This window comes from Carica papaya, chromosome 4 (genome assembly GCF_054855325.1).
Source record: "Carica papaya isolate Zhongbai chromosome 4, ASM5485532v1, whole genome shotgun sequence".
Taxonomy (NCBI): domain Eukaryota; kingdom Viridiplantae; phylum Streptophyta; class Magnoliopsida; order Brassicales; family Caricaceae; genus Carica; species Carica papaya.
Genome location: NC_142312.1, coordinates 18,973,701 through 18,997,852, shown reverse-complemented (window position 1 = coordinate 18,997,852; position 24,152 = coordinate 18,973,701). Strand labels below are relative to the sequence as shown.

Below are 24,152 nucleotides of genomic sequence, written 5' to 3'. Positions count from 1 at the left end.
ATGATAAGAAAAAACAAATTATTCATTAAGGAGATTCTAAAATTGCAGAGATTTAGTTTGCTCAAACCGTCAAAGTTTTGAAAATACACTATACTTCTTACTAATCCTGATTATTATATTGAAACACATAATTGGTTAAAAATTGTTTTGAAAATACACTATAGTTCTTATTACTCCTGATTATTATATTAAAATACATAATTGGTTAAAAATTATAAGATGTTTTTAAAATTAAAATATAATTAGGTTAAATATATATATATATTATAAACAAACTGCAAGTATAATTCATCAATCCTACCATGAATCACGATATGCTGTAATCACAATTTTATTTAAGTTGTAAGTCAATTAACCAAATACTTTATAATTCATACGGAAGTAATCTGTATAATTTCGGATCAATTTGCAAAACACCCGACCCGAATCAAGAATGAGCTCGAAGGCGGGTCGGATCTTTTACCGTATGGATTTATCGTTTCAACGTTTTCCAGTTGTCTTCTCCGCTCTCCAGTATCCCGGCAGAGCACAGCGTTTCATTGGAAAAATGGAGGTGGCAAATCCAGCAACATCAAGCTTCACGCTCCGCACTCGTATGATGGCAGTACAACCGCTTGCCTCTTTTCGAACCCTAAATCTTGGCCGAACTCTGTCTGCGTCTTCACCTTCGTCTTCTTTTTCTTCTTCTGCCAGAGCTTCTCTCTCCACCAGCTTGCTTTCTCCTTTCACTAGCGGCAGCGTTTCCGGTGAGTTCTCCGGCATGAAAATCCGACTCGCGGCGCTTAAGCGTTCCTCTTTCTCCAGGTCCAAGGGTAAACGCGGCGTCTTCACCATGGTAACTTTTTTTTTTTTTTTTTTTTTTTAAAATATTACTTGTTCATTTCATTCATTTTCTTGTTTCCTTTTGTACTTATCCATGGCATCAAAGTTGCAATCAGCTATTTAAAGTTGCAACTGGAACATGCTTAATAATTCGATTTGAAGGCATGAGAGGGAATTTCAACTTGAAGAAATAAGTATTTCATGAATCTAATACTCACCTCCTGAAGGAATTGTGACTGCTGGTTGAATTATAGTTTCATCATTTGTGTTGGATATGTTTGCAGCGGTAGCTTTTTTTTTTTTTTTTTTTTAGTCTTTGTTTTCTTTTTGGAATGAAAGAGATAACTAGTATAAAAAGGCACCAAAGGATTGCCGACTATTTACATAAAGAGATCTTAATCCGAGAGAAATTAGTGAAGAGGTTGTAATATCCACCTCATCCAGAACAGGGTAGCTCCTAAACAAAATATATACGGTCCTAAGTTAATGATACTGATGGAAGAAAAGGGGGAAGAAAGTTAACCATAGTTCAGGACTTCCAGTTAACTAAAGAGAAAAGACAGAGAGGAGTCCAGAGAGATTTGAATTGGAATCATTTGATGCTTGCACCCTCTGGAGAGCTGTTTATATAGGCAAGGGGGCACACCCTTCTGTTAGGCGTGTTCCTTTACTTACAATTTGGTTACAACATAGTGAACAGAATGAACAAGAATTTGGTTTAGTACAAAACTACCCATTCCTTCAAATTAATTCCCCATTTTGCTCTTCTTTGTTTTTTACACCTTCAGCGGTTTCCTCACAATACTTTTCCTTCAAATGGTAACTTTGTCCTCAAGGTTGAGATTTGGAAATTGTTGACGAATATATTCAGTCTTTCCAAGTGAAGAGAAAAAGAGTCAAGAGAGAGAGAGAGATTCAAATTGGAATTTGAATTTGAATTTGAATTTGAATTATATGATGTTCTCTTCCCTCTGGAAACCTGTTTATATAGGCAAGAGAGCATGCCCTTCTGTTAGGCATGTTCCTTCTGTTACAATTTGGTTACAACAAAATGAATAGAATGAACAAGAATTTGGTTAAAGTACAAAACTACCCATTCTTTCACATTAATTCCCCATCTTGCTCTTCTTCCTTTCGAACATCTTCAGCTGTTTTTTTGCATCTTTTCCCTCGAATGGTAATCTTGTCTCCAAGGTTGAGATTTCGAAATTGTTGACGAACATTTTTTTTTTAATAAAAAGAGTGAATTATATTAATAGTGCACCAAGGGGGTGCAACTTATATACAAAATAAATTTACATATTAGTCATGCAGTCAATTATATGCCTAAAATCATCCACTCTATACAAGTCATGCTCTAGTAATAAAGATTCAAACAAATGGAACCATCTATCTCTAATTTTTGTAATATCACTTTCAACCCCCTCAAAAGCCCTTCTATTTCTTTCCTTCCAAATAATCCATTATACAGTCAAAGGATTAAACTAGTAACTTTTTTCTTTTTTTTTCAACCCCTCCCAAGCCCACAACTCCTCCTTAATAGACCCAATCATAACCCAATTAATCCCCCAAGAGGCTAAAAATCATAATTCAGATTTCTTGGACAGCAGGACTGAAAAGCAGAAGACGATTGCATGTTTTAGCCTCCCTTTTGCACATGTAACAATCACCTTTCCTCTTTTCAGCAAATTGTCATTTGTCAAAATGCAATTCCTACTGGCTTCCCATGCATAGTCTTTCCAAGTGTAGTTGTCCGGTGAAGTTCCTTCCCATGAAATGAGGATTTGTTCCAATTCGTAATTGCCATGTAGAATGTTTCTACATTGCAACACTTTCTTAGGTTGGACATTAATTACATCATTCATATTGTTTGTTGAAGGATCTTCCATCCTAATGTTGTGACCAATACTGTACTTTTTTAACTGAGACACATGGAAGACTGGGCAGATACGCGAGGATAAGGACAAATTGAGCCTATATGCTACTGGTTCGACCTTTTGCACAACTTCAAAAGGATTATAAAATCTTGGGGATAGTTTAGAACTTTCACCTTTTCAGATTGTCCATTACCTGAATCGTTGGAGCTTGAATAGCACAAGATGGCGTTTTTCAAAACTCCTTTCACTACGATGAACATTGGCAAATTGTTCGATAAGGAGTTGTACTCTCAAAAAGTGTTGTTTAATTACCATGTTAGCTTCATCTCTTTCTAATATGAATGCTTCAGTTGATTGGGAGGGTGAGTCTTGGATCAACAGTGTCCAAGAAGTGGTGAGGAGTGTAACCTTATAGAGCTTGAAACGGAGTCATTTTAGACTCGATTAGTATGAAGTGTTATACCACCATTTAGCAGTTGTCAACCATTTGGCTCATGTTTTAGGTTGTTGATGGGCCATGCACCTGATACATCTCTAACATTGATTTTGCCTTTCTGTTTGATCATCTGTCTATGGATGCTAAGCATAACTAAGATCCAAGGTTGTATCCACGACTTTCATCAACTCTTTTCAGAGAAGGTTAATGAATCTTTTATGGCTATCATATACGAGGGTCTGTGGAATTTCACGGAGCTAGGGGATGGTGTCTGTTAAGAAAGCTCTAGTAGTTTACTATAGAAGGAAGGACGGAAAATGAAATTCACCCACAAGGTGCAAAATAATCCTTTCACTTGAACAAAAGTTTAGGATTAGGTTTGACCGAGTCAAACTCTAACCGATGAAGACGACTTTCACTTGAATAGAAGATTAGAGTTAGGGTTTGACCGAATCAAACCCTAACCAATGAAGATGATCTTGTGATTGCCGCTATAGCCACAATATATGGGCAGTTTCTGCCTCTTTTCATGTTTGTCTCTATCAAATGTAGCTTATATATAGGCCATTCCTCCACAAATGTAAATCATCGCAATTAAAACAATTTACCTGATAAAATCTCTCTTCATTTCTTTGTTATTTCTCTTTTTCTTTTCTCAGGCCTGAATCCATGAGCAAGGCTTCTAACAATGTCCATATATAGCCGAGCTATCCCTTGAGTTGTGAAAGGATAGCGTAGTGGTATGAAATGCCTTTAGTTAGTAAAATGGTTTACTATCACCAGTATGGTATCCTTGGCTTTTAATTTTGAGAAGTTGTTAGATAAAATCTAGAGACACAAGTCTATGCTTGGGATGGAACTAGCAAAGGTTGCAAGAGTCTGGGTAGCGGAACCTTCTTTATGTTTTACAAATATCGCAACATTAGATCCATTGACTAATCTACGCTTTTATACACGACCAACAAAAGTGTTGCTTTGCATGCTTATAGGTGGTCTTCATTCTCGAGTGGCCTCCTATAGCTGAATTGTGGGATTGATACAACAGTATGGCCTTTAGCCCGTCATTGTCTCCAATCACCAACCTGCCTTGTAATGCATAGTTCCTTGATGTAGATTAATGGAGGCTTATTATTGGGGAATATCAATAGTTCCTCAAGTAGTGACTGAATAAAGGAGTCATTAATGTAGCTGTTGAGTACTTTGAGAATTCGTGTTGGAGTTGTTGTAGTAACAAAATATAGGGCTTCTGCTTCATTCCTCCCTTTTTCTTTTCTTGAAAGGGCATATGCGTCAGAATTGGTCTCTGCTTATATTGAATGGTGCAATTTGCCATAGCAATTTCATTATTACTTATGTTGGACCATGGACGACAGTCTCTTATTTAGGAGATTCTTGGGGCTTCTCTGATCTGTTTTGATGATGAGTCCCCTCTAAATAATGTCGTTGCTAACTCACTGCATATAATATTGGCAGGAGCTCTTTCTCATATATAGATTTGAATTGATTCCGAGTACTCAATTCCTTATTAATGAAGGCTATGAGTCTTCCTTTTTGCATTAGAGCAGCTCCAATACCTTTGTCATTAGTATTGATTCCCACCATAAAAGGATCTCAAAATTTTTTTAGGTGTAATATTCGACTGGAGGTCATGACACATTTAAGTTGTTGGAAAGCTTTTTTGACATTAGAAATTCTATTGAAATGCGTCATTTTTCAATAAACTAATGAGTGGCTTTGTGATGTTCCATTGTTGAATGAATTTGTGATAGTAACCTGTCAAATCTAGAAATCCTCTGAGTGCTTTTAAGGTTCTTGGTGGGGGCTAACTTACTATTGCTTCGATTTTCCTGAGGTCTATTTTCACTCCTTGTTGGGAGACAATGTGACCTACATATCCTACTTCCATTTGGAGGAAACAAAATTTTGATTGTTTGACATATAATTTATGGACCCTTAGTAGTTTTAATACCTTATCCAATTGCTTGTATTGCTCTTGTTTATTCAAGTTATGGACCAAAATATCATCAAAGAAAACTTGGACAATTTCTAGAGGAAGGCCTTGAGACATGGTTCACGAGGGCCTAGAAGGTCGTCAGTGCATTAGTGAGACCGAAAGATATAACTTTAAATTTGTAGTGGCCCTAGTGTGTTCTAAAAGTTGTTTTTTATGAATGTCCTCCTGCTTTACCCTTATCTAGTGGTAGCTTGATTTGAGATCCAACTTTGAAAAAATTGTAGCTCTATGGAGTTCATCCGATAAACTCATTAATGATTGGAATAAAGAACTTATCTTTCACCATGAAGGAATTCAGGTCTTTATAACCGATACAAAACCACCATAATCCATCTTCCGTTTTCACTAGCAGAAGTGGAGACCAAAAAGGACTGTGATTAGGGTGGATGATGGAATCTTCAAACATCTTCTGAATCTGTCTCTCTATCTCATTCTTCTGATGGAAGGAACATCTAGAAGGGCAAATGTTCATAGTCGCCCCTTTTTTGAGTTAAGGATATGCACGGTCAAAGGCTCTGGGTGGAGGTAGACCGTGACGCTCTTCAAAGAAATCCTTGTAGCGTTCCGAAAAAATTTCCAATGCTTCATTCAACCCTTTGGTTGTTGTTTCCTTTGGTTTTGTCACCATCACCAGGAATACCGTCCCTCATTTAATGGATTTCTTATGCTTCAACTATTTTTGTGCTGTTGGCCTTTTTAAATTAGATAAGTTTTCATGCTTATCTCTTCCTTCGAGAACTATTAACATGTCATTAAAATGGAACTTCATAGTGGTATGAACAAAATCAAAGACTGTGGAATTGAATTGTGTCATCTAGTCAATCCCTAATAGCATGTCATGTCCTAACTCGATTACATGAAAACTGTAGCAAAATTTGTATCACTGCATTATTTGTAAAACCTCGGGATGCTCGATGTTGCTAGAGATCTTTTGGCCATTAGCTACCATCACTGTCAATGGTTTCTCTCCTACCATCTTATTCTTAATGCATTTTGCAGCATTCTCGTCAAGGAACGAGTGTGTGCTACTGTTGTCGAAAAGGATCAAGCATCATGTCCTTATGTTCCTCTGACTTTTGATGTGCTACCAGCAGTGATTCATTCAATGGTCTGAGTGGATGGTGTCCCTTTGTGGGTCTTCTTCACATATAGCTAGATTCTCCATTGAAGCCTCGCCTTCTCTTTCGTGGCAGGTTAACTCTTCCACAACCATCATATTTTTGGGTCTGCATTGATGTCCAGAAAAGTAGCCTTTACCGCACTTGTAACAGGAGGTGGTTGTTCACCTTACTTCAGTCCTTCAGTGAATTCTTGAGGGTAGAGTTTTAGTAACGTCCCGGTTCTCTAGTTCCTGAGAAATAAGCACTCCTGGGCTATGTGGATCGTTCTGGCAGCAGAGCATATTCAAATACTTGGTTGAGTGTTTGTGGCTTAAGCAGGCATATGATGGGCTGGAATTGTGGTTTCAAGCCAATGATGAAACTCGATATAAAGAATCTCTTTGACGGAGTTGGGTTACTCGAGGTCATGAAAGCCCTAAAGTGCTTGAACTGTTCATGATTCTCCATTGAAGCCTCAAAGCCCTAGATGTATATAATTGATTTTAAAAACGACATTACTTATATTTGATTAATTATCAAGTTAAGTAATTCTTTTTTAGAAATTTATTATTATTATTGTTGTTGTTGTTGTTATTATTATTATTATTATCATCACGTCATCATCATCTCACATAATTATATAGTTATACATATATAAAATATAAAATAATGATAAATTCAAGATGATTGCCGAAATTCACTGCAGACCAATAGGTGCCACTCTAGTCCCAAAACTGAGATACTAGTTGGCATCTGTTTACCATTTTGTTTTAGACCCGATTAGACTTGTGGGATATATCTCGAGTTTACTGGCAAAGTGCTGGCTAAAAGGCTGACATTAGGGGTTTGGTGGGGTAGACAGACTCTTGATGGTCCAGTGATCACTAATGAAATGGTTGGAACTGTATTGAGCAATGGTGAGCAGGGTCTTTTATGTCAATCGGATATTGAGAAAGGTTACAACCATATTTCTTGTTCCTTCTCTATCTTCTTCAGAGGATTGATTTTGCCTTCATGTGGTTTCTCACAATATTTCTTCCCCTTCTGTTGCTGTCCTTATCAATGGTGGGCCATCAGATTTTTTCAAGCCTTCCAGGGGTTTAAGGTAAGGGGACCCCTCTCCATCATTTTCGTGCTGGTCATTGAAGTTTTTAACTGCTTAATTCTTAGTGTCAGAGGCAAAACCTAATGGGGCTTAGTGTGGGGAATGGGTTGACAGATTGTGTATGGATAAAATTACTGATACTTTACTTTGTGGGATGCAAAATTAGTCTTTTTGTTGTTGCATCTAGCCGGTGGAGATATAACCGTGATGTGATTCTTTTTGTTGAGCTACAGATAGCATAATTCTTTCTTCAAAGGTACACAGAATGCCAGTTGAAATGTCATCACATAATTTAAAATATCAAAACTGTGGTGCAGTTTTATATTAATGAACTCAAAAACATTTTATGGAGTATGATTTTGTTGACCTTTGCTTTAATGTCTTGTCATATTGTCCTAAAAATTTGCTCCACTTTTTGTTCCTCTCCCTTTCTTTTCACCATTTTCGCATGTTAATTATCTCTAAGTATGTTTTAATGCCACACAAACTATATGGGCAGGTTATTCCTTTTTCAAGGGGAAGTGCATGGGAACAACCACCGCCAGACTTAGCGTCTTACTTATATAAGAATCGAATTGTTTACCTGGGAATGTCTCTTGTTCCTTCTGTTACAGAGTTGGTACTGGCTGAATTTTTGTACCTTCAGTATGAAGATGCTGAAAAACCTATCTACCTATATATAAATTCAACTGGAACAACAAAGGTAAACAATTATTCATTTACTGACTCCATGTATTTTTCTGTAAATATTCATTTTGTGCACATGGTAATCTTTTAGTATTATAGGCCCAAATTGAATAGACATGTAAGGTCTATATTTCAATTCTTGATGTGTTGTGCATAGCTTAATTGAACCTGAATTAGAAGCTAGTTTGCTAAATTTTCTATCATGGTTGCAAGTTTGTCCAATACTCAGTATTTCATTTTAGACTTTGCATTGTGCAAATAGTTAATATGGTGTGCAACAAGAAGACCCTAAAATTTATAAATGTACTATATTGTTTAGAACTCACAAAAATGGTCTATGACTTTTGACCGCTTTCTCAAGTTGATCTTAACCTTTCAATTGTTGTACTTAAGTTATTTACTTTTCATTTTTCTTCCAAGTCCTTTAGTTAACTTAGCTATTAAAAATAAACAGATTTTTGGACAGACTATCATCACATAATAGTCATATCATCAAGTTATGGTTGCTAGGTACATTGATATGTTCTATTTAAAACCTCATCCAGTTTTATAAGGTTAAAATCTAATTGCTGAAGACTATTTCTTTCAGGTTTGCTCTATCTTTCAACTTAGACAGTGTAATATACTTCATTTAATTTTTTCTCAGCTATGCCATCAATTTTTAATGGTATAGCTGCAACATATTGATGATGTATCCAAAAATGTATTTTTTTTAAGAGATAAGTTATCTGAAGAATTGAGTAGAAAAAAATGGAATATCAGGGGCTTGATTGCAACTATTGAAAAGTCAATGACCAAACAGAACAGACAGTCAGAGGGACTATTCGCGCCATTAGGCCTGTTGTTTAGGACAGTTAGCTTCTTTGTAAACTATTAGGAATAGGCTTTTCATTGATTAGTATCTTATTTCTTATTTAATTATAAATCTTTTTCTTTGGTTTTCCTATTCAAAGATTCTTTTCATAATAGCTTATGTAAACAACATATAGGTATATGGGTGGTTCATCATTATTAAACAGATTGTACCTTTATAAACTATTTATTTCCTCTTGTCGAACTGTGATAGCTTGTGATTTTTGGTTGCTGATGTTCCTTGTAACTATGGATTGGATTTATCTTTAGTTTTCCTATCTCTCTAAATCCTAATCTGCTGCACTGCATCATACTGCTATTAAAATTTCAATATTTCTGTTAAGTTTTAATTCTAACCTCTTTTTTGTGGTAGGGTTAATATGATTTGAATAGCATAAGTAGATTGAACAAGTTGTCGCCTGTCTTTCTAAGGAAGAAGAAAAATATTGTAAACAAGGCACCGCTTGGGTGCCAATTGTGAAGAAAAGGCATTTACACAATAGAGGGAGTTAAACAAGGTCCTCTAGATCTTCTCCGTGGTGATCTTTACACAAAATTGGAAGCCTAAAAAATTTTCTATTCCTTTTTTCTATAGAATGACCCAGATAATGGCCAAAGGGATGAGGAAGAGAATCTTTTTTTTGGACTGCTTACAACAAAAAATCATTACAAGCCCAAATCTCATTAGCATTGTGCCACCAACAATCCTACTTGAGGAGATTAAGGAAAAATCTTACAACCAAAGAATGAGATGGTTGAGGGTTAACTTTTATGAAGGCACACAACGCGACCATTGACTTCAATTTTATAGCCCTTCATCAAATTGTCAGTGGTAATAATTCTTTTCTGTAAGTGGCTTCATAGGAAGAAGAAAAAGTCATCTAAGGCCCTTGTTGTTTTGGGTCTAGCATTCTTTTATAAGACCCTCGTATTCCCTGTTCCCATGTCAAATTTTCTCGTCATACTCAATGGGATGAAGATATGCGTGACCCCTATGAGGTGCATTGAAAAATCAAAATCCTTGATGATTTCTGCATGGCAATTTAAGAGGAAGTCAGCAATGTGTTATGTTGCAACTGTAAGGGAACTTAGCGATGGTAAGGACAAAGCTGTCCCTAAGCAAGCGGTGCCAAAATGTGTGCTCCTTGAGGAGTTCAAGGACGTGATGCCTCCGGATTCCTAATAAACTTTCATCAAAATGAGAGTTGGACCACGAGACTAAGCTGGAACTAGGTGCCAAACCTCTTGCCACGACCCCTTATCGTATGGCACCTTCAGAATTGGCAGAATTAAGGAGGCAACTCCAAGACCTCCTCAATGCAGGCTATCAGCCTTTTAAAGCCCTTAACGATGCACCAGTCCTCTTTCAAGAGAAGAAAGATAGGTCGTCGTGCATGTGCATCGACTATCGAGCCCGCAACAAACTCACTATCAAGAACAAATATTCAATTCCCTTGATAGCTGATTTGTTTGACCAATTGGGGAAGACACAGTATTTTACGAAGCTTGACTTCTCGGGTTATTACCAAGTGCACATTGCAGCTGGTGATGAGCCAAAGATGACATGTGTGATAAGATACGTTACTTTTCTCTATTTTTATACCACATATCCTATTTATTTTGACGCCAATAAATGAAGCGACTTCTATAATTTATAGAAATTAAATAAACTAGAACAGTGTTTTTTAAAATGCATGTGTTGAGTTCCTAACCATGTTAGGCCGCACCAATGCCCCTGCCGCATTTTGCACTCTTATGAATAAGTTGTTCCATCCCTTCCTTGATTAGTTCGTGGTAGTTTACTTGGATGACATTGTGGTGTATAGCACAATGTTAGAGCAACATGTGTAGCATCTCAAGCAAGTCTTCCAAGTTCTCTACGAGAATGAGTTGTATAAAAAAGTGGAGAAATGTTCTTTTGCTCAATAAGAGGTGGAGTTCCTTTGGTATAAGATTCAGGATGGCAAATTGATGATGAACTTGGTGAAGGTGCAAGTTATCAAGAATCGAAGTCTCCCACAAAGGTACATGATTTGAGATTGTTTCTTAGATTGGTGAATTACTATCGTCGGTTTATCAAGTTATATTCTGTCATAACTTCACATTCACCAACCTTTTAAAGAAGAATTGTATATGGAAATGGACACAAGTGCCAATACGCCTTCGAGAATTGAAGTTGGCAGTCTTTGAAGAGCCTGTCACGTCTCTTCTAGATTATTCTAAACCTTTCGAAGTACACTCGAACGCCTCTGATTTTGCAATTGGAGGAGTTCTAATGCAAGAAGGACACCCAATTGCTTGTGAAAATCGTAAACTCAACGAAACTAAGAGGCGATACACTGTCCAAGAGAAGGAGATGACTACCATCATATATTTCCTATATATGTGGAGACATTACTTGCTCGGCAACAAGTTTGTCATTATGACGGACAATGTGGCTACAAGTTATTTCAATATGTAAAAGACACTAAGTTCCGAGCAGGCTTGTTCGCAAGATTTTTTGGCCGAAATTGACTATTGTCTACAATACAAGCTGGGCAAGCTAACGTGACGGCCTATGCATTAAGTAGAAAGACCAAACTTGCGACAGTCTCCACGAACACACTATGAAGCGATTTGCTCGATCACATCAAAGAGGGGATGCAACACGATCCATTGGCCAAAAACATGCGAAGCCTGCCAGTGAGGGAAAAACTCGGCAATTTTGGTTGAAAGATGGCATGCTCCATCCCTTAGTGAGCCTTCATATGGATGCTTGAAGTTAAAGGGTACTGAATTTTGCTGGTGTCACTATCCTGAAAATCAATGATATTCTGTGTCAAGTGTCCTGGTTGTGGTGTTAATGACAAGATAAATGCAGCCCATGTTAATAGGTGTGTGTTAAAAAAAAATTATTGGTCTCATTTATCCTTCAAATAAAGTAATTAGCTGTGTGATGCGTCCAAATGTTAATTGTGGTGTTAAGGCCAAAGATTGATGCAGGTTCTAATTTTCATTTGATGATAAGGTTCTTTTTTTTCTTGTCTGATTCTCATTTAGTGTTGAAGCTGCTAGTGATGGATGGTCTTTGCATTTGTGACATCAGCAGCCATAGGGGTTTTCTCTTTGTTGATAGCTAGATATGATGGTAGTGGTAGTAATAGCTTCTTGGATTTTAGCAGTGTAGAAAAAAAAGCATATTTGTTTCTGACATTATTGCTCGAGTACTCAGCTGATTTCTTTCTGGAACTTTCCTTTTCTTTCTTAGCTTTTCCATATTATGCAAGAATAGTACGTCCGCTCGAGTAATCAGCTAATTTCTTTCTGAAACTTTCCTTTTCTTTCATAGCTTTTCCATATTATGGAAGGATAGTACATGAGATGTATGAAAATTGGTGCTCATAAGATGATTTATTAATTTAACCAATGCTCTTTATTTTTTTTTCAGGGCGGTGAGAAGTTGGGTTATGAAACTGAGGCCTTCGCAATCTATGATGTTATGGGGTCATTAATCTCTACAAATTTCTGTCTTATTGCACTATTTCAAAAGAAAGTTATTGATCTGTGTGGTTCATTCTCTAGAAACATTGCCTTGGTTCCTGAAGCTCCTTTTTGTTTTTGACTTTTAGAATCAACATTTTCGTATCCTCTTTAGATGGCATCCACGTCATGTCCACATATAGATTGCTTCAAGAAGCAAATTAACAGCTTGCTTCAGCACAAATAAATAAATAATAAAACATGAGAAAAAAAAGAAACTGTTGGAATCTTCTTCCTTGTGGAATAGAGTGATAAATAGCGAGTATGGGTTGCATCAAAATGGATGGACACAAGCCAGCAATATCATGATTCATAGCAGCCCTCGGACAACCATCTCATAGGTTTATGGTTCTTTTGCTCAGTCACTTCATTTAAGGATGGGAGCTGAGATCATACATCGTGTTTCGGGAGCAATATTTTGGATGGAATTCCTGGTTGTCATATACCGACCCTCATCTTTATAATCTCTCCATTTGTCTAATGTCACCACTCCCACTTTTATGTACCATGATGTTTATATCTCTTTGAACTATTGTCTTGTTTAGGAACTTTGTTGATTGGGAAACATAAAGCTTGCTATTATTTGATGCTTCCCGAGACTAGCTAGATTATCCAAAAGGTCAAATGATTCATTAATTGGGATCTCCTGCATGTGTGATCTTTCTTTTTGCAGTTCAGTACATTTTTTCTGAGTCTTTCTTTTCAGAAAAGGAACTTTAATAACTGGTCAATTCTTGAGACCTCCATGTTGTGTCAAGACCCGATTATAGAATGTTGGCATTAGGCTTAGCTGATGTCTGTACTTTTGGGTCTTAGATTGCTGTCTTTAATCAGTTTAAGACTAATGATGAGCCCTTAACTACATTTGTTCCTTGATGTGTTTGTGCCTAACAAAATTTCATTACTTCTCTGGATTGTTGTAGTAGGATACTGAAGCAAAAAACTACTTGCAGGGAGGTTGTTTTCCCTGGCTTATGGGTGTTTGTGGCTGGGAACTAACGTCTGAGTGTTTAAAGATTGCTTTTCAGCCTATCCTGGTTTAAGGCTCATAGTTTCTTCGGTGGAGTCTTTAACTATTTTCTAAAAGGGACTGGCTAGCTAGTTTGGATTGAAGTTAGAATGTTTTCCGGTTTTATATTCTATGTTGTTGGAAGATGCCTTGTGCGCCTATTACATACCATTTCTTTCTCTCTTTCTAACAATGTCTTCTTTCATCCACAAAGTAAAAATAAAAGAGAACCTGGGTCCTTAAATCTTTTCCAACTTTGTTAATCCTATCTTCCTATACTTGATGCTGAATATAGACTATTTACCTGGAGTATGCCGCTTCATTGAATGAAATTTTTTTTCTATTAACTAATACACAAAAGCTTAACCTGAATAACTGATTATGCATGTCGTCGAGATATTCTTGACACCTTAGAGACAAGAAATATGTGTTGTTTAAACCCTCTTATAACTCTGGAGTGGCTTCTGAAGTTTATATTAGCTTTCTGACTGAAGCATTCTCCTGACCTAAAGGTATGTCAAGCCACCTATATTTACTCTCTGTGTTGGGAATGCTTGGGGGGAAGCTGCCTTACTTTTGGCTGCTGGTGCAAGAGGGAATCGTTCTGCTTTGCCCTCCTCAACAATCATGATAAGACAGGTATCTTCAACACAAAGTCATTTCTCATCATCAAATTTGTTGATTGCTTTTTCTTTTTCTTTTGTTTATGAAGAAGGTTAATTTCTTTTTCCAGCAAGACACCTAGAGCAATGTGCTTACTCAGGTGTCTAGCGGACATGATTTAATTTCTCATGAAATTCCTGCATTATATTTTTTTCTCTCGTGCAATCTGCAGCCAATTGCGAGATTTCAAGGTCAAGCAACAGATATTGATTTAGCAAGAAAAGAAGTAAAAAATGTAAAGGCAGAATTGGTAAGACTAGTTATCAATTACACAGTGCATTTTGTTCTTCTATTGTTTCAATATATGGTTCCTTGTGTTTTCTTGTAATATCCTTAACCAATATGAAGGATAACGTTATCTTTTACAATCCAATGGGCATAATTATTCGAGTTTGTCCAAAATTATACAATTGGAAGTATCAAGAGAAAAACATATATTTATTTAGTTTGACATTGTTTGACATTATTTGGCAAGCTGCTAAAATTGTGTGATTTTTTTTTAATAGGAACTAAGATTAACAAGTATTTTTATTGTGGAAAAGATTCATATATGAGTTCTATTTTTGGAATTGAATTCATATATGAGTTATAACAATTGAGTTATTAATTTTTGGCATTTAAAGAGCTATAAGAGGTCTATTTAAAAAAAAAAGAGCTATAAAAGGTGTGATCGCTCAAGCATGGCCACCATCCCCATCCAAACTTTGAACATTCGTATGAATACACTTGCTAGTGATAACGTGTGTGAATGCGTGCTTGGATGCACTTAAACAAAATGTAGGTGATGCCTAGAAGTTCTTTCTATTTGTTCTTCTCCTGTTTTTAATTTCTGAAATTTATTGCTCTTATTTGTAATAATTGATTTTTGTTTTTGGGTGCATATTTGAAACCATGCTAATTAGTTTTTGTCCTCTTTTAAATCGCAAAAATTGGAAAGATTTTGTCTACCATGTTAGAGAAGTGAGCAATATTTTTTGCTATAGTATGTTACTTTTTGTGTCCGTGATGAGAATTCCGGGTGTTAACTTTTGTCTTGCCCCTTTAAATCACAAGTTTCTGAAAGATTTTGTTGACCATGTTATAGACGTGGGCAGACATTTTTGCTATCCTCAGTTTGTGTGGTTGCACAGGTGCAGATGTTTATTTGTATTTGTGTGTATGTGCCAAAGAACAAGAGAGAGAGGCATTGAGGAGGGAGGAGGGGAGAGTTTTACATGTAATTTGACCTGTATCAACTTTGATATTAATTGCAGATATGTTCAGATTCTCATTTATAAGCATGAAGCGACATAGTCTCAGAAATTTGTTTCAGGCTTATTAGATGCTTGGTGAATCTTTGTTGACATGTTTGATCACTGTAATTACAAGCACAAAAACATGGAAATTTTTTCATTTTCTTTTTAATAAACTAACTTCAGTTATCTTATCAATCTGCCATCTAATTGAAGCTGTACCAATTTTGTTATTACTTACACATGGGTATAAATTGTTTCAGTTATTTTTTTTTTTGAAATAAACAAATTGTTTCAGTTATAAGTATCTTACTCTCAAAAATTTGTTGTAGTCCATCAGATGCCTTGTTAATCTTTGTCAACATGATGGCTTTTTGTTCGTTTCCTGAGGAAATGTTTTCTTTTTTCTTTCTGATAAACTAACTTCAGTTATCTTATTAACCTACCATGAGTGATGTGGGTCCAACTCTCTTAAAAAGGTCCAGTTTCTCTTTCATGCCTTATTTTACAGGCTTTATTTATCAACATATTTAAATAGAGGCTACCCGAATTTTCTGAAATTTTTTCCATGTGCAGCTGTATTTCTGCACGGATGGGAAGTAACATTTTTTTAATGTCTATAACGTTTCAAGGTCAATCTATATGCAAAACATATTGGAAAATCACCCGAACAGATTGAAGAAGACATAAGGCGCCCAAAGTACTTCAGCCCCAGTGAAGCTGTTGAATATGGCATCATAGATAAGGTTCTTCTGGTTAAGTGTTTTTTTAGTTTAGTCTACTTTTTGTTTTGTAATCTCTGAGAGAATTTCCACAGGTACTGTACAATGAGAGGAGCAATGAGGACCATGGAGTTGTTTCCGACCTGAAAAAAGCACAACTAATTTGATGGAAATTTTGGCTTGGTTATCCCAAACACTATTCAAGGTAGAGCCAAACTGCAAGCCATGGCCATATATAATTATTACCATTTTGCATGATAAATTTATTATTGTATAATTGCCTGAGGATGAATGACGATTGCCTCTTTCTACCGTCTCTGGCCAAATAGGGTGCATATTTCTGTATCTTGTTTGGTATTTGAACGCACCCATATCATACTCATCTTGGGTTTCTCTAGGGCACCAAATCTAATCAGCCACACACATATACTTCTAGAAGGAATAATAGTTGGCTGATGGACTTTTTCCTTTGCAACAATCGTGATATTAGAATTAGAATATTCTTCCTGGATTTGCTGAATCAGTTAACGATATTTTAAGAAAGTGACAGAGATTAGCCTGTGGGCTATTTGGAAAGAAAGGAATAATCAGACTTTTGAGGAGCATTTTTTCTTTTGGAGAAGTTAGAAACTCTTGGTTCTATACCCCTTTTTTTTCTCTCTCTCTCTCTCCCCCCGAAGGGTCATCCTCTTTGTATTGATGAGGATTTAAGGTGCCTTATTGACATTTTGACTAAGCTGTAGATTCTCTTCTTACATATGGGTAACATCTCCTGGGCGCCTTATTTAAATAAGTTCCTTTTTCCCTCTTTAAAAAAACTATTAGGTAAAAAGAGAAGGTCCAGTGAGCCCAAATCCAAAGTATCAAGGCCCATCCAGTGTTTTGGTAAAGCCTATCTAGCCAACAGGTTGCAATCCCATTCAAATATGTGTTGGGATATCTGAGCTTGCACAGCCTTGAATGCCGCATTTCTCTTCTTTATCATCATAATCGTCCTTTATGAATGATGATGCATGGGTTGAAGCACTGTTTTGAGTTTGGAGAAGCATATTGTTAGGTTTCAGTCGTAGAGGGGGTTTTCCTAGAGAATGTTTTTGCACCTATAATTGGCCTGGAGAAGAATCATGGCCTTCTCCTTCTCCTGTTCTCAGGCTTGAGGACTATCCTCTTCCCTTATGCCAAGAGGTTGAACCATCTAAGCTGACATTGTGGGTAGGGGGTGGGGGTAGTGGGTGTTCGTGGAATCTTTGAAGAAGACAACTCTATGGGAATAGATAGTTGAGTCAGAGGATCATTGTAAAATTTTTCTTTGTTGTCTCTGCTTTCTGAATCAAAATGAGTTTTATATAACAAAAAGAGAGTAAGAAACATGTTGGGGTGTCATCTTTGAGGTTTTAGAAGGCAGGTGTTTGAGTTATGCAAAAGGTTAGAGGAACGCAGTTCAATTTAGGGCCTTACTTTCGAAGAAGGGGGTGAAGTATCAGTAAGGAAGAGACAGAGTTGTGGATACTTGGGTTTTCTGTCAACCATGAGACGGACTAAGATAGATACAAAAGCCCCAAGCAGATACGGATATTGCTTTGATAGCATCTACTTGACTAAATTACTTTTTGGAATCTATCTTTATCCACTTTGCATAAGGATTGGGTTGCCATCGTGTGTCATAGTAATTGTGCTATTTCTCTATTTCTTTTGTTATCTTTTTTCCCTTGGAGGATAGCTTAACCTCCATTAGTTTCTATCTTTTTTGTGCCTTTCTAATGATATCCTTCTTCCATTGAAATTATTTCTTGGAATGCATGAGGTATCAGTGGTCCCGGCAAAAGCATTGTTGTTAAAGGGACTTTGAATAAGTGGGGTTGGCAACTAGTGTGCCTCCAAGAGATGTAAAAAAAAATGGTTATTGATTTGTCAGCTAGAAGCCTATGGGAGTAAAAATTGCTGTATGGCTTAACCTCCTCGTAGGAGCAATAGGTGGAATCCTTAGTGTCTGGAAGGATTCTTAGGCATATTTTAGTGGGAGCAGTAGGTGGAATTCTCTTTTTTTGGAAGGATAATTAGGCATGTATTAAATGCTTCACTGATAGCCTATTGAACTGTGGATGCTATCTAGAAGGGAGATTCAAGTCTTCTTTGCAAGTTGGACATTTGAAAAGCTTATGGCCGCATATTTCCTTCTTTACTGACTTAACTCGATGGTCAGTGACAAGTGGTATGGATCAATAGTGGCTTTTCTACAGCTTTTTATGTGATCATCAGTGGAGGTCTTTCTAAATTTTTTTAAGGTCTCTTAAGGGCTTGAGGCGAGAGTAATCGTTTTCTACTTTTGTTTTTATTTTTGGTCATGGAAGCTTTCAATTGTATGCTTCTTAAAGCCAAATATTCGAATTTGTTTTGAGGAATTATTTGTATGGACTTCACCACCTAATATTTGTAGATGACTCTTTGCTTTTTGGCTAGCCTGAGAGGGGAGTTCTGCAACTTTAGATGTATCATTCTATATTTTCAGATTAAGTTAGCTGATATATCGCATTAAATTAGGATTAAAGAGAGAGGAAAATTGAAGAAAATGGAAGATAGATCTAATCTACGATGACAGAGATTGACAACAATCAAAATCACAAGATTGTCACAACCACAGCCATAGGGTTGTTAGACACTCAAATTAGTTGGAGGAGATCAATAATTTTATCCATAAGCAGTCTGGTTCAATAAGGATAAAAACCCATGTACTTAGAGGGTGTTTACATAGCCTAATTTGATTAGGGTTTCTAAATAGGAGAACAACAACAAAATAAATCTTCTAATTAAACACAAACCCTAGTGACATTGAAGCGGTTTAACAAAAACAAAATCAAGCTCATGTACTTCTGTTACATAGCCCATGTACTTCTGTTCATGAAATAGTTGTCAGTGAATCGACGAGGACGAGGTGGGAGACACTCATTCTGGTGGCAATGGGCTAATTATTCCGGATCCTAATTTGCATGAAAATGTCTCTTAGCTCTGGTACATGTACTTGTGACATTCATCATATCAGGTGGGAGATATTAATTACATCAGAAAAAACAAGATAAAAAAATAAAATAAAAAGACCAAAAGAGGAGTAGAACTCCTACATGAATCCAGAACAAAACAAAATAAGAAAAAATTATCTACAACCTCGGATAGGGAGGGACATATTAAAGACATCAGAAAAAATAAGATTATAAAAATATAATGGACCAAAAGAGGATTAAAGCTCCCAAAGTTAGATTGCCAATCTGTACTCCAGCTTATATGACTTCTTTAATATCTATTCCCATCATACATCACCTAGTAGCTCAACATAAGGAAATAGTGCAACAATAATCTAAGAGAGAACTTTTACGGGAAACATAATCTCCTATTACCCTTGCAACTAGGTATGCTTTAATTGATTCAATGGGGTAAGAGTAGTTGTAAACACATCCCGAGCTGCAAAACTCTCTTCTCAAAAGGCCATTATTTCCGCAAGATGACCAACAATTTCTTAATATAGATCATATTTGCAATATGGTCAATTGAAATGTTAGCTCAACTAATACCTACAATCTAGACTATCAACTTGACTAGTTTTTGACCTGCCTTTTGGCCTAACAAAAGCACTGTCCACCTTCTAGGCCCTCATAAGGTGAGGTTTCCAGCCATATATATGCCAAAGTAGTCTTTTTGATGAAATCCTAATTTACAGTAGAACATGGTTTGAATACATAGGGCCTCTCAGGTCTGTACTTTTCTCGAGCTCAATATCTTGTTTCTGGACAATCCAAATCTCTCTTTGTACACACTCAAGTCTCATATCTGTCTCACAATTTTTTGTGACGGGGCGCGATGTAAGTATTTTTACTCTTTTATATTACAATGGTCTAAACGGTGACCATTAAAAGTCTTCAGGGATTTATTGGCTTGACCTAGCTGCGACAAAAAGCTTGTCAGAGATTTTAGGATAATTGCAAAAAGTTTTTCAGGGAAGCCTCCGCAACTTTCTAACAACTTAAGAAGGCAATGACTAAAGCTTCTGTGCTAGCCTGGCCTTACCAGGTTTCTCATAGAAGTTCATTGTGGAATGTTCTCATTGGATTTTGGTACTGCAGTTAGTGCTTCAACAGAAGGGTTAGCTATGACTTTCTTTGGTAAAGGCATTGGCTGTGCATCACCACAAGCTCCCAGCATATGACAAAGAACTTGTAGGGATTTCTGAAGCTATTTGACAATGGCGGCCATACCGGTGGGGTTGATTGTTTGTGTTATTAACTGGTGGTGACTTCACAGCAATATCATTGACTGAGCGAATTAATGGGAGTTTGTACTGGAACATTGTGCTGGCAAACGTGGTATCCAATGCTCTCTCTTGGCAGTTGGAAGATAGAGGCAAGCTGGCTGCCATTTCTATTCTATCTGAGATAGTGAATAATCTTGAATCCTTTATAGTTTATCGAAGGGTTATTCTCTTCGAGAGACAGAAGATCTCGGAGACCTTGTTGATATTTTGTCTTATCTTCTTAATTGTTATTTATGCATGTACAACCCCTGGGTGCCTTTTCAAAATACTGCATCTCTATTTTTATCCCCAAAAAAATAAGAATATTCCTTTTCTGGGAAACAATTTCTTGTTGAAAATTTTGGAGAAAGGAAACCTTAATTCTTTAAGGACTTTTTCTAGTTCCTGCATCAGTCAGGGTAGGTACTACTCACTAGTACTTCAGAGTGTTTATATGGTGCCACTAAATCTCATTAGACATGCCTACAATTTTTTACAAAATCTCATTAGCCATACCCATAATAGCTTTATCTTTGGAATCAATTTGACTTGCAATGACTGAGGGGCCCTCCGTGTATTTGACTTTTTAATACAGACACTATATTAAATGGGAAGTCATGGTGCTGGATGTGGAAAACTTTTGTGAAACTGTTACACCCCATTCTTCGATGTGTTGAGTCTGTGTGCTTATTGAACTACTAGATCGTAGTGCAGAGGCAATTTTTTAGTGACACCTGTCTTTAAATTTCCTTGCACTTTCAGGTTGTTTTCTTTCCATACCCACACCCTAATTGTTTGTAGTCTTTTCAGCACAAATACATTCCAGAAATGGAAAATAATTGCTTGTAGTTTTCATGGTCGCAACTACTTTATAGATAATTGCTCTGCCTACTGACACTTCTGTAAGACACCTGGGAAAAAATGTGAAAGCCATAATTTCTCCTAATATTATGTGGTTTTGTTTTTGCTTCTTGATCATTCCACAAGGATAACCGGAATTGAGATTGAAAGTGACCCCAGAGGCATTTTCAATTTCAAGTGGGTAGGGTGCTTCACTATATACTGAGGATTTATTCCCAACTTCATCACCTTATGAGCAGCTCATCCCATCCAAAATTTCCGACGTGTAGGCATGAGAGATGCTAGGAGCTTGGGATAAAGAGTTTGTGCAACATGAGTTGGTTCCCCCCAAAGTCTAGTCTCAACCTGTCTTCCACTATTTGTTCTAGTGGAAAGGGCACAACTGTGGAAGCTGATGTATTTTTTTAAGACCATAGAAATGAACCTGTTTGGATTTGTCTATTTTTATTTAGACCTTTTAAGCACGTGGAGCTTTGTAAGTTTATTGTAATTTGCAGCTCTAATCTCATGTGGCTAAATGATAAACTTGTTTTCGTGACTTTTTATCTAGCTTTAGGTTTTGAGTAAGTTGCGAAGAGGGCGGTGAAAAATAATGTCCAGGTAAACAATATGTTCAGAGATTAAGGGCATTGTTGTAGGGAAAAAACCTCATCAAGTTATCTGAAAGAAAAGAAATAGGTCGTCCGGCTAATTTCAGTAATTACACAACCTCTAGTCACCTTTACAGAAAATCGGTTTTTAGGCTAGTTTAAATTTAAATAGAGAAAAAAAGGTAGTCAATGTCACTGTCTATACATACGTGTTGTTTCGGAACTATAAAAAGGAATTTATGCTAACCAAGTAACTGACCCTTGTTTGTCTCTATTGGCGCAGCATGGGTTATGCTAACCAAGTAGCTGACAAGAGCTTGTGCTTCCAATCGGGAGCAGATCAAGGCAATTGAGGGCCAAAGTAGATTACTGTTGAGAAAATATGTTTGTATGCATAAAACATGCTTGCTTCTGCCAAGTAAAAAAAGTGATTGGGATGTAAGCTTATGAAATATCAATGAATTTATTTAATTTAGTATTTAGTTAAATTTTGTATCACTTGCTTTGATACAAAATAGCAGCTGATGTTATCATGTCTTTTGTTATAGGTAGCGAATGAATAGTTGGGTTCCAGATAAGTTCCGTAAAATCTGAACCCAACTCGATTTTAAATATATAAAATCTGAATCCATCCCAAAACTGCAAAGGATTTTCTAGATACTTTATTTTCGTCAACCAGATTTTCTGTGAAACTCATACCCAGACTGCTATGAGTTGAAGAAGAAGATAATGTGTGGGGTCTAGCTAGCAGGAAGAGGAAGAAGATGCACGAAGACAGGAAGCAGATGCGGCGCAGATGAGTTTGGGTTTGGGAATAAAAGAAGAGGAGGCAATTTACAAAGTGACTTTTGGCAATGGTGCGGTGCAAGAAGGAAGAGGAGAAAGGAAGAAGATAACAAATAACAAAATGTTAGGGGTTAGGGTTTTATGTTTGTCTAATTAATTTTTAAGGTTCTTTTGGTCACCCTCTTTCTTTTATCCGTAGGCATAGAGTAATTCATGTTACAATTTTTATTATATTTTCTGATAAAATCTTAGACCAAAACATTAAATTCTATTAAGATAACTTTTTAATATAAAAAGGCAACTAGTTGCACCAACCCACCATTCACCCCTCAAAGAGAATACCCACGGAAAATAATAATAATAATAATAAAACACCAATCTTCTCAGCCTCATTATGAAATTTTACATCTACAAATCAATTAATTTTTTGATAATTTTTAAAATAAAATAATTATTAATCACAAATCAATTAATTTTTTCAATTCATTATATATCTTGTCCCAAAAAAAAATAGTCAATATAAATATTAAAAAATTAAATGATCTATTCGATCCTCTAGTCGCGAACTATATCAAAAATTTTTTATTCTATAAATAATAGGATCTAATATGGTAAATTTAATATTCTGTTTAAATTTCGAACATATAAATATCTTTAACGGTAATCAAAGCGTAAAAAATTCAAAATAAATAAATATAATCTAACCACGGTATGAAACCTAAAAAGCATTCATATGTAATAAATTTATAATCATATCAATCACCATAAGTATGTATTTAGATAGAATAAACAACTCATTATTAGAAACAAAAGAGAGAGAGAGAGAGAGAGAGAGAGAGAGAGAGAGAATCTAGCACTCTCAAAAAAGTTGAGAGGTCCAATGATAGAGAGAGAGAAATTGAGTGATACAAGAGATAGAGTAATAAAGTAGAGAGTGATCCAATTGAAAATTTTGAAGTGAAGTAACATAGTTTCAGTTAATCTCACTGATTTTTCTTTGATTTAATAAATTGATTCAGTTGAATATTCAACTATCAGTTTTTTGGGAGATGAAGAATATCTCAATTGGGTAAGGTTAGACGATCCAAGGGAATTAAATGACAATATATATATATATATATATATATATATATATTGTGGGCATAATTAATTATGAAGGTACTTGAAATGTTGTAAAGAACTCTTGGTTATGTTCTCTTACATATTTATAGTTTGTCTTTTCATTGGAAAAAGAAATATGTGATCTTTCAATTTATTTAATTGGTGGCGGATGCATTTTTCTTTACAATTTTGATGTGTAATTTAAATTCAATTACAAAATTAATAGTAAGTTTAATACGATAATTAATCATTTAAGAATTTCAATTATTATTATTATTATTTCTAATTAAAATTTCGCCCATTGGAGTGCTCAGATTTTCATCCATAATTAACCTAAATTTATATGTTTTAAAACAAACGATATAATTTTTATTTAATAAATATTTACTTTTAACATAAATTTAATTTTGGATATTTCAGCAAGTTATGATTTCCCCAAAATATTTCATTTTTGTCTTCTTTAAATTGACAATAATTTATTTTAAATACCCAAC

The 24,152-nt window shown here is 35.9% G+C and overlaps 1 protein-coding gene across 4 annotated transcripts; it reads left to right on the top strand.

Moving 5' to 3' along the window:
* The first annotated feature begins 482 nt into the window (after positions 1–482).
* On the top strand, positions 483–22,259 carry CLPR4 (CLP protease R subunit 4). 4 transcript variants are annotated; one of them, XM_022047976.2, is made up of 8 exons: positions 483–835; positions 7,854–8,057; positions 12,321–12,376; positions 13,934–14,060; positions 14,257–14,334; positions 15,949–16,062; positions 16,134–16,243; positions 21,451–22,152. In XM_022047976.2, exons 1-7 carry the CDS (start codon positions 548–550, stop codon positions 16,203–16,205), a joined length of 939 nt encoding a protein of 312 aa, XP_021903668.2. In that variant the 5' UTR covers positions 483–547; the 3' UTR covers positions 16,206–16,243; positions 21,451–22,152. The 4 variants fall into 4 exon arrangements, with proteins under 4 accessions (XP_021903668.2, XP_088074151.1, XP_088074152.1 ...); XM_088218025.1 differs by having other exon boundaries at positions 21,308–21,513; XM_088218026.1 differs by lacking the exon at positions 21,451–22,152 and adding an exon at positions 20,154–20,709.
* The last annotated feature ends 1,893 nt before the right edge of the window (positions 22,260–24,152 follow it).

What these genes read in the sequence shown, in the direction of transcription:
- CLPR4 (XM_022047969.2), top strand. Translation starts at nt 548, where the DNA reads ATGGAGGTGGCAAATCCAGCAACATCAAGCTTCACGCTCCGCACTCGT. An exon ending in AACGCGGCGTCTTCACCATG is followed by an intron (nt 836 to 7,853) that starts GTAACTTTTTTT and finishes CTATATGGGCAG; the next exon opens with GTTATTCCTTTTTCAAGGGG. An exon ending in GCAATCTATGATGTTATGGG is followed by an intron (nt 12,377 to 13,933) that starts GTCATTAATCTC and finishes CCTGACCTAAAG; the next exon opens with GTATGTCAAGCCACCTATAT.